Source organism: Mchenga conophoros, linkage group LG4 (genome assembly GCF_057382185.1).
Source record: "Mchenga conophoros isolate Kocher_MC1m ecotype Shallow Benthic linkage group LG4, M_conophoros_male_GT1.1, whole genome shotgun sequence".
Classification (NCBI taxonomy): Eukaryota; Metazoa; Chordata; class Actinopteri; order Cichliformes; family Cichlidae; genus Mchenga; species Mchenga conophoros.
This window is the reverse complement of record NC_140529.1, coordinates 12,612,287-12,624,960: the sequence shown is the minus strand read 5'-3', so window position 1 is coordinate 12,624,960 and position 12,674 is coordinate 12,612,287. Positions and strand designations below refer to the sequence as shown.

Sequence of the window (12,674 nt, the reverse complement as noted above, 5' to 3'; positions counted from 1 at the left end):
AAAACTGCCCCTTCACATGTCACCCCTCCGAACAGCTAATATGGAAAAAAATACATATGGATTAAAACATGAGCGAACCAGTCACTGAGCAGGGCACCAAAGTCTCAGTGGAGCACACTGTCACCGTGGAAACATCTCAAATGTCAGCCTTTCAGTTTCGATCTACAACTTTACGTTTTTCTATTTCGCTCATGAAACCGACATGGGATTACGTCATCGTTGGTTCGGGTTTGACTACAGAATCGTTAGAGTTAAAAAACTTCTCGCAGAGGAACCCTATTAGGCAAGAATGCCCTTTTATCAAAGGTGACCCCATGACTTTCTGAGGCTTATCAGAGAATGCAGAAAACCAAGGGGGTAAAAGGTGGAAGGTTAAATGTTGAAATGTAGGAATGTGGCGACCGGTAGAAGGAAATGTCTGAGAAGTGGAACATGAGGGGAAACAAAGCCTCCATGGTTTGTGGGAGGATTGGAGGCTGCGGCGTTGTTACCGAGAAACACAGCATGGTAAAACACAGAAAAGGACGAGACGATCTGAGTTTCAAGCAACAGCTCTACAGTTTTTTCGTCTTGCTGCGAGTGTAGCTGACAAGACTCTTTTATGAGTCTTTTATGAGTCCAGCCAGGAGAAGATTAGCTTAAAGTCCAGAGATACGCAGGCAGCTGAACAAAAATGATAAATGGTTTTATGGGGTGATTTGTGGGCAAGAACTTCCTGGAGTCCTTTTTCTTGTGCCTGTTACCTTCCGGTTACTTCATGAAATAATCTGCCATGCTAATCTGTTGTGAGTGTTTGTGTTTATAAAGCAAAAAGTGGTTACCGTTGGTTGCACAACCACATTTTTTGCACATATGAGAGGGGTGTCGCTCATTGTCTAAAGCCCTGTTTCCTGTGGGACCGCTGTGTAATGGGCAACCTCAGGAAATCATTGTATTAAGTAATAGTGCAATATGCAATGATTCCACACAAACCATGGAGAAAATAGACTGTACAGGGTAATAGTTATGTAGCCATAGTGACATCACCTGTTTCTGGACTCTGTAACTTAAAGCCTCAATGTTTGCAAATTGGTCCCTAATGCTTATTTTATGCTATTGCATTAGAAGAGGTGTTTTCTAGAACACCAGGAACAGGAGACGTGTGAAAAATATATCAAAGATTTTCTTTAAAAAAAATACAGTATAAAAAGTGCAGGCTTTTTATAGAGCTGAACTAAAATGCAGTGGACACTATCATTTTAGTTCAGCTCTTTGAATGCTAGGTCTCCCCTTATGGCCACGGTTCACTGATAGCCGTGGAGATAACAACAGCACATGCAAGAGCGGCCAACAGACCGGTTGCACCACATATTTTTAATAGTGACCCCATCTGACACCTCTGCAGCCATCTGAAACCACCCACAGACTGAAGTAAACACGTTTGGTTGAGAGTAAAGTGCTAACTTATCTGCAAATCTTTGCTCATAAGCTGCAACCCAATGACGGCTCACTTTACCGCGGTCAAAATCTGTGCGTAGACATATTTGCTAATTACTGCTAAGTAACTAAATAATACACTACTTAAATTTTACCCACCCAAACTAAAGCAAAAAGGTCTTGAACAGGCTGTAAGTTCATTAAAAATCTTCAAAAAGCTACAAATGCAGTTGGCAGGGGCAGTTCAGTATCTCCAATTAGCCAATGCAAGGCTTAGCAGACAGCTACTGGATAGGCTACAGGTCACATCACTGATGCTCAAGTTGTGGAAAGAGCAAGTCTAAATTCATTAGAAGAGCGAAATGCTTGAGGATGATGAGATGGATGAAGGTGTCACTGAGTAAGGAACACTGTGCTGCAATTATTGCCTGCAGACATTAGTAAGACAGCGTAACCTGTGATATGTTAGCAAGATAGTAAAAAATGGTATTTCTTTCCTCTTAATCTTATAACAAAAACAGGTGTGTTTACGGCTGCCAGTTGGTTTACAGCGGAAGGGCAAGAAGGTGTTTTCATAATCAAACGGCTTTTACACCTTCCAGTGTGTAAAAAAAAGTTTGCAGACTTTGACACCCTTATATAACCAAAGAATTGAGCTTTCTAACATGAGCTGGTGCTATAAATGGGTAACCAAGTAACCTCTTAATGCACAGCTCATTCAACCTGTTGGGGCTCGTGTTGGGGGTAGAGTCGGGTTAACACTAATGACTTTTTCTAGACTTTTTTGCCTGTTTGAAATACTCAAATGAAAAATATGTAACGCCAAAATTAATGTATGAGATCTCATATATAAGGTAACTTCTAGATTCTTATTTGCAGTTTCAAAATTAATATATTGGGCCTTTTTAAACTGGTATGACTGTTTACTTGTAGGACTTGCTGAACAACATAAATTACCACTGTTGTTTATTTAGGATCATTTAGAAATGGCAGCTCCATCATCTGTGATGTCGGACAAGCAAATAAAGATTCGAATTGAGTTCAGCTCATTGATGTGGCTCCACAACAGTCCCAGTCAGCGCTTATCAACTCTGAACAATTTTCCCAGAAGAAATCTTTTTAACAGACAGACATGAGAAAGGTCCTGATCCTCTCGTGCAAACAAAAGCTCTGAAAGGCCTTAGGGTAACTGCAAACAAAACAAAAGGCAGGCCAATGCAATAAGCCATGCAAGTGAAAGTGACCCAAACTATTGAGATTCAAATGGCAGAAAAAGCAGCTTTTTTCACTAATGAGGTGTTACGCTTGGCTTCAACAATGCCGCTCAGACTGTTTGCCATTAACCCTCTCAAGGCAGGCGTTGCCGATTTGCAACAGTTAAAAACTAAGAACCTGATTACCCCACATACATATTTTATGAGTTTTTTTTACTCAGAAGTACGACTGCAGGACTTGGCTGTGCATTAGCAACAAAAAGTTTAATTTGAGCCTGAGAGGGTTAAATATAAATACAAAGCTAATTCTTCATGCAGGCCAAGACAGTGGAGTGGTCAGCTAAAGTTCCCTTCTGCATAGCTCAGTTTCATTCATACCACTGTGGAGTTCAGTAAACACAGCTGCAAGCGAGCTGAGACAAAGTTGTGAATAAGGAGAAAATGACAGATAATTTTTCTGCAGCTCGTCTAGCTTTACGGTGAGAATTGGTGGAGGTTTACATAGTAAATGAGGATGTTTGTGTTTTCATATGGACATAACTAACTTTCACATATGCTCCGTATAGTGTCTAATCAGAATGGTCCCAAAAGGCAGCCTCTTCCTGTGTTTATTTATGCCAGAAAATCCCCACTGACCATATCAACTTCAACCAACAAAGCTTTTCCGCCTCCTGACTCTGAAGACTTGGGAATAAATTGAAAAATGTGAGAAATAAAATAGTGCATTTTGCTCTGCAGAGGCCTTCAGTTTTGCTTCAACAAGGAGGAAAGGGTTTAACAGTTCTGCCTAAAAATAACAAACATGGGCTGAATAGAAGCAAAGCATTATTAGATGATCAGCTCTGCTGAAAGAATTTCTATGCTGTGTAATGCACACTCTATGTAAATGTCACTTTTTGCACCAATCAGATGCCAACTTTAAAGACTCCAATCAGTCTGCATGCAGTTGGTAAGCACAATTAGATTAAATGCAGAACTAATTACCATGCAAAGTATCCTGTGGCCATGATTGGGTTTGAGGTGTGAGGAGACTGAACAGAAACACACAACATGGAAGCAGGCTTGTAGAAACACATCCAGTTTTTACATATGTTCTTCCTATTTCTCCTTATTGGGAGCTCAAAGCATGGATGTTGCCTGGGACAGCTGCACATGGAACAGTGTGGCAGTTAAGCTGGACAGAGACAGGCTATTTCTAGGGCTCCCATAAATCTCTGGCAGCACCAACAATGCTGGACATTTGAGTTTATACAGCTCTGGTTTGTTTCCCTCGTTCTTTCTTTTCTTTTGTAATAGTCCTGTGTTGTAGTTTTTCCATATATTCCCTGCAGATTCAGATTGATTTATTTGCAAACAGACAGGAGGAGCAAAATCTTGACCTTAGAGTCAACTCAACTGTTGAGAAATGTAGACAAAAAACACACAAGACAAGAACTGGGACACAAAGCATACGCAACTAAGATAAATACATAACTTAGGAATTCCAAGATGAAGAATGCCAAAAGAATAGATACTAACAGACAGAGCTAATTTATGGACACATTCTTTTCTGAAGTGATGTGATATCCAGTCAGCAGCTGCATATGAATCTTTAATGCTCAATGTGGTCTTTTATTTTCTTGCAATCCTTTCAGCCTTTCAGCAATGTCCTTTAGAAATGTTATTGTAATTGCTAATCTTAAATTAATTTACAAAAGCTTACATAATCAGGCTCCTTAGTGGCCTTGTGGCTCCTCTTTGGGTTTGTGAATGCTTGGGAACATCTGTTGGAAACTCCCAGGTGCCGTTATGGAAATCCTCTATTTACCCATATTCACAGTATCAACTGTCATGCTGAAAAATGCTAAAAACATATTTGTCAATGAGACACTTTCCAGATTTTCCTGCATAGTGGATCAAAATCTGATGTCACTGTTCTGTGTTCATATATCGATCAGTTTTAATAAGATCTCCAACACCACTGACCGAAATGAAGCCCAAACCATGACAGAGCCGTGTTTTACAGATGGCTGTGGACACTCACTGTTGTGCCTCTCTCCTCACCTCTTTTGTATTTATCGACAAGATTTGAACCAGTTTTTTTTACAGTTTGAATTCAACTCTCCATAAGACCTGTTGCCACTTATTTTTAGTCCAGCGCTTTTGTAATGTCTAATGTGGCATACCTCAGCCTTTCTCCCTGTTTCCCGTCCTTAAGACTGACTTCTTGACAGCCACCCTTCCACTGAGACCATTTCTGATGAGGCTTCATTCTTTAAATGGATCAACTGAAGGTCTAGACGCATCTCTCAGGTCCTGTTTCGGTCTTTTGTCTGTTTCTTAAGGACATAACGTTTTCAGCTATCTGGTGATGCCCACCACTTCCTCTTTTGTCCTCCACTTCTCCAGGTTCCTGAAGTTTTTAAAGATACACTGCACATCAAGCTGAGATATGCCAATATTTCATTTTCTAGCTTTTTGAGGATCAGTTTTTGGTACAAATACTTTTTTATGTTTGTCTAAATTGGCATTTTTATAGATTCATCTAAAAACAATTGGAACAAATTATGAGTTTTTGTGGGAGGCTGCTTGTCACAAATTTCCTAAAGATACAATTAAAAATCTGTTCTTTCCTAAGTTATTTGTTTTGTGCAGACACAACACTGGTTAGTCCTTTGTATTAAGTGCCTTTTTAATGCTCAAATGCTTCATAGGTCAGTGTTAAGTGACTTAACAAACAACAGAGCTTTTCACTGAAAATGGTCAGGTCCAAGGACTGGACAGAAAACGAGTTTTAAATAAGCCCGGAGAGCTTTTGCGCCAGACAGCCAGTCTGATGAGATGAGAAAGTCTGGCTCTTTGTTAGCAAAGTATAAAGAAATGGGGGCTCAGAACTTTTGCACAGCCTATATGCTTTAAAAGCTTAACAGGATACAGGTTTTTATGTCTTGTGTTAGGACATAAATGCTAAAATATATATAATGGCTAATATGAAGCATTAATACTAAAGTAGCACCAAAAAACAAAGATTTCTTTTTACTGGAGATGCTGGTGATGAATTCCTGCTGTTATATCAGTCGGTGCACCTTCATATCTTGGTCAATCACACTAACAATCACAATAACCACATCACTCGCAGTTTATCTCGTGCTGGAAAAAGTATCTGCTCCCTCATAAGAGTGGGGGTAAAATGGGTTTTTAAGAACTGCAATGTTCCTTGTACAGTATCCACACTCCTGACCCACAAAGAACTCTGCATCTAATCTTAAATGAAACTAGTGACTCTGCCCATCTGCTCTTCATAGTGAGATAAGAACCACTCTCATATCTGTTGCCAAACCTAACTGCAGGTCGGAGCAGGTTTGCATAGCACACTTCAACTAAAGCTCATAGATTTAGAAACTACATCTTGTTTGGATCACTGCTAAATACAGCAGCGACTCTGGGAAGCTAATGCTCAAGGGGAAATATATATATATATATTGTAACGCAGATTCAATTACTTCACTAATGAGCCTGTCTTAGTTGTCTTATGTTTTCTTATTTAAAGCGCACTGCATCTCTACATTACAAAAAGCACTAACTTTAGAATTAGAGGGGTGTGAATTCCTTTCATTGTGTTCACTAAATAACATTAAAGGCATCTGTGTGTTGTGTTAGCATAAGGTGAGAATCTCATTTCGAGGTGTGATTTTTGCACCACCAGTGTGCCACCAGTAACTTGTCAGCGCAGTGAGAGCAACAGGTTTTCATAGTGCGTTAACACAATCATCGTGAAAGAGGTGTTTTATAAAGTGTGTGAAAAACCACTTTCGTTTCTGATGTGAAATAAATAAAAGAGAAACAAACGCTTTAACAATATTTACTTCAAACATATGCGCAAAAAAATATTTACGTCCCAAAACACTGACTTTAAGTGATTTGATTGCATGTCAATTTAATTTAATGTTATATTTAATAAAATCTTGTCAAATGAAATTTACGTGATTGGTGTACACTCAGCTTATGTTTTAATGATGAAGTACTTGAATAAACAAACCCTTTGACTTCATATATTTCAGCTGCATCTTACTCAAATTGATTGTTTCATGTTTGTGAGGCCAAACAATCATTTTCAGTCAGAGATAAACAGAGCAAAGCAGACGGTGTTCAAAACAGCAGCAGCAAATCTAAAGGGAGCTATCACGACAAAAGCAGGACTGACTGACTTCCTTTCTGCAAGTGCTTTAACGTCACAGGAAAACATCAGCCCGAGCTTGGCGGTTTGGACAGAACATACCAAACACAGAAAGCCTCCACAGGCAGAGAGACGGCTGGGTGGGTCACGACTGGTCACTCTGCTGCTAAAAAGCCTGCCTGTGGCCTGAGGGAGGAAGGGCTGAAGGAGCAGCTCCCTACTGTGGGAAAAAAAGGAAAAGAAGACAGAGCAGAAAGCCCTGCTGTCGTTGGCTTTGTGTGTTAACTAATCAGTGGCAGCACAGTGAGAACTTGTCACAGTGTCACTACGGGGGTCTAACTGCCATTTGACTGACAAGGCTCACAAGGAGAGCTTCAGCCTGGTTATCACTGGGTGGGCTTTAGGAAGCAGGGGAAGAGATAAGTCAGGGGCACCGTTCGACCGCAGCCCAGGCAGACACCAACTGCATGATCACTTAAGGCGGTTAAAAGAGTCCCCAGACCAGCAGGTGTGCAACTGATGAGGCTGGAATAAGAGAATGACAAATAAAGCCTGTATTAGTTATTTTAGACCCTAAATTCTGCAGCCAAAGGCCACTTAAGGCCTCATTAACCTCTAAAATTAGTCATTCAAATCTGGAAATGAGTAAGATGCACTAAGAGTTGTTTGCACGTCAATCTGTAGTCACAGCGTGGCTTCACCGTGTGTCATCTCCGACCAGTGACTTCATCTGTGTTTTTCTCAAGGATATCCCTCTCCTTTCGAGGCACAATGAAGCAGCTTCCTGTTTAGAGAGTCCAGTCCTTTGCTCACCCACCCTCACATTGCACAAAGTCCACTCCTCCTGGGGTTTTGGGAATGATACGCTTTCATTATTGTAAAGAAAACAATCAATTAGTGAATTCATAAAGCTGAAAAAAGAGTGAAGTGAAGTCTATTTATTTCAAAACCTTCCCGATGAAAGCTGCCCTCTGTTTGGAGACGCAGCTCAGAATGAAGATGAAGAGCCACGGGACTCATGCTGCTGGTTGCTCAGTCTACAGAACATCAAAATGACATTTAGCTTCCAATTATTTGAAGAAGACGCTTGATTTCAAGTTCCTTGTTTTATTTTTGATTTAAAGGAAATAGCTGTAAACCTTGCATGTTTGGTGGTTTTTGTGCTTAAGAAGAAAAAATTAAGCATAAGTAAGCTGGTTTCTGTCATCTGTAGCTGGCAGTCACTTCAGGAAATGCTTGTTAAAATACATTTCATGCAGAGAAGAAAGTTTTTCCCTTTTCTGCAGTTTCAAATCAGTTGAGTGAATGATAGAGGGCTGGATGAAAGGTGTGAGATGTGTGAATTTTAACGGAAGATATTACAAGTTATGGGTTTTTCTCTGTGTTTTGGAAGTGAGTAATGTATGGCAGACACTTAAATGTCTCTATGTACAAACAGTCGGGCTTGTTCAATGACAGAGAAGGACAAAAACTTTGTGTGTGTGTTGAAAACCCATATCAGAGACGAATTATTACTCAAAGCAGAAACATGTTTCTGTCTAAACACATGGTTGAAAGGGATTTTTGTAATGCTTTATAGATGACATGTTGGCCAAAAAAAGAAAAGCTGAGTTTTGATGTGTGAGCTAAAAGATAATTACAGCCGAGGCCTATCTGACCGAGTTATTTTCTGAAATCTGGGGTTTCTGGACTGTTAAACAGATCCAGCTGCACAGAATGACTGTTTTTTCCACTGACAAATTAACTTTGGAGTTTTGAGTTCCCTTTCGGAGTCTCTATTTTTTATGAACTGTGGGGAACTGAGAGAGGAGAGGGCGAGTGAAGGAGAAAATCAGACAAAACCAGAGGAGCAGGACGGAGCCACACTTCCATACACACTTGAAATTAAAAAAAAAATCCACTTGGCAGCTCTGTTACAGCAGCGCGTAGCTGCACCCTGGGGACAAACTGATAAGGTGGAAAAAAAATCCCACTCTCTTCCTCTTCTTGTGTTGCCGTGAAAACAGAAACAATCTGTCTTAGAGGTGCAATTTATCATAACGGCAAAAACAAACAAACACATATATATACATATATACATATAAAATGAAGGGGTCAGGCAAAAGAGGGAGAAAAAATCTCGTTGAAACAAAGAGTCGTAGACCAACCCACTGCAGCAAGTTCAGTCCTGCCCTCCTCTATTCCCACAGCACAGTCGCGTGTGGCTGTAGTGCGCTGTGATCGCAGAGCCTGCGTCCTCTCCTCCTGCCGAGGGCTCATTTCAAACTCTTACTGGATATTTAAACGTTTTTAAGGTGCGTTAAAGTTTTTATTCTCCAACTTTTTTTTTTAGTTTGTTTCTTTTTATTCTGCGTAAAATGTATGACTCGCTTTAAAACTCATCAGTGTAGTTCATTTTGACTTCATATCGTGTGTTGGCCAGCTCTTATTTTACGTATGGCAATTAAGGCTAGACTTAGTTGTTAAATAAATAAATGGCAAAGTAAATGAAATAAAATACAAAAAGCACAGGGTTAATTATGTTATCTATAGGACTTGTAGGTTTGGAAAGGTTAATGCATATTTACGCATGAATGGCAAATGGCTCTCTATGAGCTGGGAGCCACTTTGAAGTTTTTATGTGTAGTAGCGGTGAAAGAAAACATTAATTTAAGAAATTAAAAAGCAGAAAATTATAGCTTCTACTGCAACGAATTAAGGAAAATGATCAATTACAGCTTCCTCGTTATTTCCATTCAAGCTTAAACCATTTCCCCCGATGAATTCATTACAACTATTTTGAAGTTGTTACAGTAAATGGTCATTTCCCGCTGGAGACTTCCTGTCCTCATTAGTCATTAATGTGATTCCAATCGAGTGTAGTCTTTTTATTATTGTTGTTGCATTTTCGAATATTGGAGTTTAAGTGATCCCCTGTTTCCTTTCCTCCGCTGTTTCACGTCTCACGTTTACTTTTTCCTCTTGTTTTATGCAGGTTCGCTATCATCGCCTCCTAGTGCGCGCCCCAAGCATTGAATATTTTGATTTTTGGAGGAAACTTTGTCATACCACAGGAAATCCTAAGTGATAGCATCAAAGGAAGGCTTTCCACCCTGCATATTTAAGTTCCGAAAGAAGAAACAATGCTCAGGTGGAGGACTGTATGACACCTCATCTGTGGATCTAACCTAAAATCAGAAAAGGCAAAGAAAAAAAATCTCTGGGAAACGCAACAACGTGCTGCCTGTGTTGCTGCAGCCCCATCTTTTACCCCGAGGCTTACCTCTGCAACTATGTCTGTGATGTTTAGTGAGTACCAGAACAAGACTATCATCACAGAGCACTACAGGTACGTGGGCAAGCTCGACAATGAGAAGTACCAGCAAGATGGACTCAAACCCGAGGCCATTGCGTTCCTGCTGGTCTGTCTGCTCATTGTTGCAGAAAACGCTGTGGTGCTTCTGGCCATATGGAAGAACAAGAAGTTCCACGTTCCTATGTACTACCTACTGGGCAATCTGACTCTCTCTGACCTGCTCGCAGGCTTCACCTACATGGTGAACATCATTACGTCTGGTGTCCACACATTAAACATGACACCTGTGATGTATTTCCTGCGTGAAGGTGGTGTGTTCATCATGCTGGCCGCCTCCGTCATCAGCCTGCTGGCCATTGCCATCGAGCGCCATGTCACCATGGTGAGGATGAAGCCGTACCAGGGCAATAAACAGGGGCGCATGTTCGCTCTGATTGGAGCGAGCTGGGTGCTGTCTGTATTCCTGGGTGTCCTGCCAGTCCTCGGCTGGCACTGCATGGGTAAACTGGACCAGTGCTCCACAGTCCTGCCACTCTACGCCAAGAGTTACATCCTCTTCTGCATCACCATCTTCAGCGCCATCCTCATGTCCATCGTGGTCCTGTACGTCCGCATCTTCCGCATCGTCAAGGCCAACACTCAACGCCTCGCTTCGGTTCCGCACCGGAAAGGTCTTTACCGCAAGTCCCAGAAGTACATGGCCCTGCTGAAGACAGTCACCATAGTGCTGGGAGTCTTCATCGCATGCTGGTTGCCTCTCTTCATCCTCCTCCTGCTGGATTTCTCCTGCCCAACCGGAAAGTGCAAGGTGCTCCATAAGGCAGACTACTTCCTGGGCATCGCTATGATCAACTCTCTTCTTAACCCCATCATCTACACCCTGACCAGCAAGGACATGAGGAGGGCCATCATCAGGCTGCTCTGCCGACCCTGTCTCATGACAGAAGACGGGCAGGTGAAGAAAATCGGGATGCCCTTCCTGGATTGTAGCACCACTAAGACGCAGACGGATGCAGCTTCACACAGGCTGGAGGGCCTGGACACGACAGTCTCCTCCGGTAACTTTACACCCTCGACGATTAAAGCCATTTATCCTAGGATATCTAGGACATGACACTGTGCCTCGCTCTTGAATTAACACTGACAGCAAGCACTCGGACTAAGAACTTTGCCTCTAGTGTGTGATTCGATTACCCCTTATGAACTAAGACGCATTATCGACTATGCAACAGAAGTTGAAGTTTTGTGTTGTGCACTCTGACATTGTTTCAGTTCTCATCTAAAGAATGTGCAACATGTTTGTGGCGATGTCCAAACAGGGAGAAATACCTTTATAGTTAAGCATTCAGTGTAAAAATATAAACATTTATGTTCACAATTCATATAAAAGTGTGACAGTGACTAACAGAAACATCAGTGCCTTAAATAGTAGCTTTAAGTTTCATGTAGGAAAACAACAACAAAAACAGCATTAGTTTTTTTCTTCCTTTGACTTCTTAACAAGGCCAGTATTCTGATTGAGCACTTAGCAGTGTTTGCACGTACAGAGAAATCAAAGAGTGTGTGCAGATGTTTCACATAAATGCATTTTGATAGAGTGAAACCAAAGCCAAAGCACGAGATTCATCCTTATCTCTCCTCAGCCTGTGTAGCACATAATGATATGTTGTCATAAATGTGGAGCATCCACACCCAGCAAAGCTGCTGCCAAACCCATGTAATTTCTGCCATATGAGTTTCTGGTCAGTGGCAATGCTCAGTAGAGCCCCCCCCCCCCCCCTTTTCCTCTGCCAACATCATACGCTCAGCGGCCTAGAGGACGTCATACGGGGGGGCTGAGCTGGGTGGTTCGCTGCTTTGGAGGTCCTTTTAACATATGTAGCGACACAAGATGAATACCTAAAAGCAATAAAAGCTGACAGCGGAGGCTTGCAGACGCCTTCTGGGTTTGACAGAGCAGTATGTGGCAGTGAGATGTTTTACTGTGGACTTTGGAGAAAGCTCGAGCTCGTTGTGTTTGATGAAATGATGTAAACTTTTTTTCCCCCCTCAGCTTTAACTGATGCAGCAGTAACAGTAGCGACCGATCACAACCCATCAGAGTGTGTGCAACCTGGTGAATTAATTCTGTAATTATTTTAATACTGTACATTAATGAGAGTAAAATATATATTTACAGTTTTTTGTATACTTTGTAAATACTTCTAACCTACTTGCGTAGTATTTTTTTGTATAATTGTCATTTAAGTTATGATGGTTTTATAAGTGCACTGAATAAAAATATGTGAACGATTTTTACATCGAGGTCTTTGCGTCTTCTAAAGTTTCACAAGTCTCACAAGAGGTCGACATCCTTCCTGTTTCTCGCTACGAAAATATCTATACTTATACCTGGCACTTCCTGACATATACAATAGGAAAACAATAAAATTACCAACTCGAGATATAAGAAAAAGTCAGTAATAGACAGGTTTAAAAATGTCACCTCTCTACCACCTACTGTACATGGAGAAAAATGTGAAGTCACGCAATAAATGATGTGCTTGTAGCACTTTGTGTTTGATTCGACACATTTCTGGTACTCTGAGACGAA

General features: G+C 41.1%; 1 protein-coding gene across 1 annotated transcript; it reads left to right on the top strand.

Annotated features, from left to right (window-relative positions):
* The first annotated feature begins 8,922 nt into the window (after positions 1 to 8,922).
* s1pr5a (sphingosine-1-phosphate receptor 5a) lies at positions 8,923 to 12,379 on the top strand. The gene is made up of 2 exons (XM_085270388.1): positions 8,923 to 9,080; positions 9,761 to 12,379. Exon 2 carries the CDS (start codon positions 10,059 to 10,061, stop codon positions 11,193 to 11,195), a length of 1,137 nt encoding a protein of 378 aa, XP_085126514.1. The 5' UTR covers positions 8,923 to 9,080; positions 9,761 to 10,058; the 3' UTR covers positions 11,196 to 12,379.
* Positions 12,380 to 12,674: the final 295 nt, after the last annotated feature.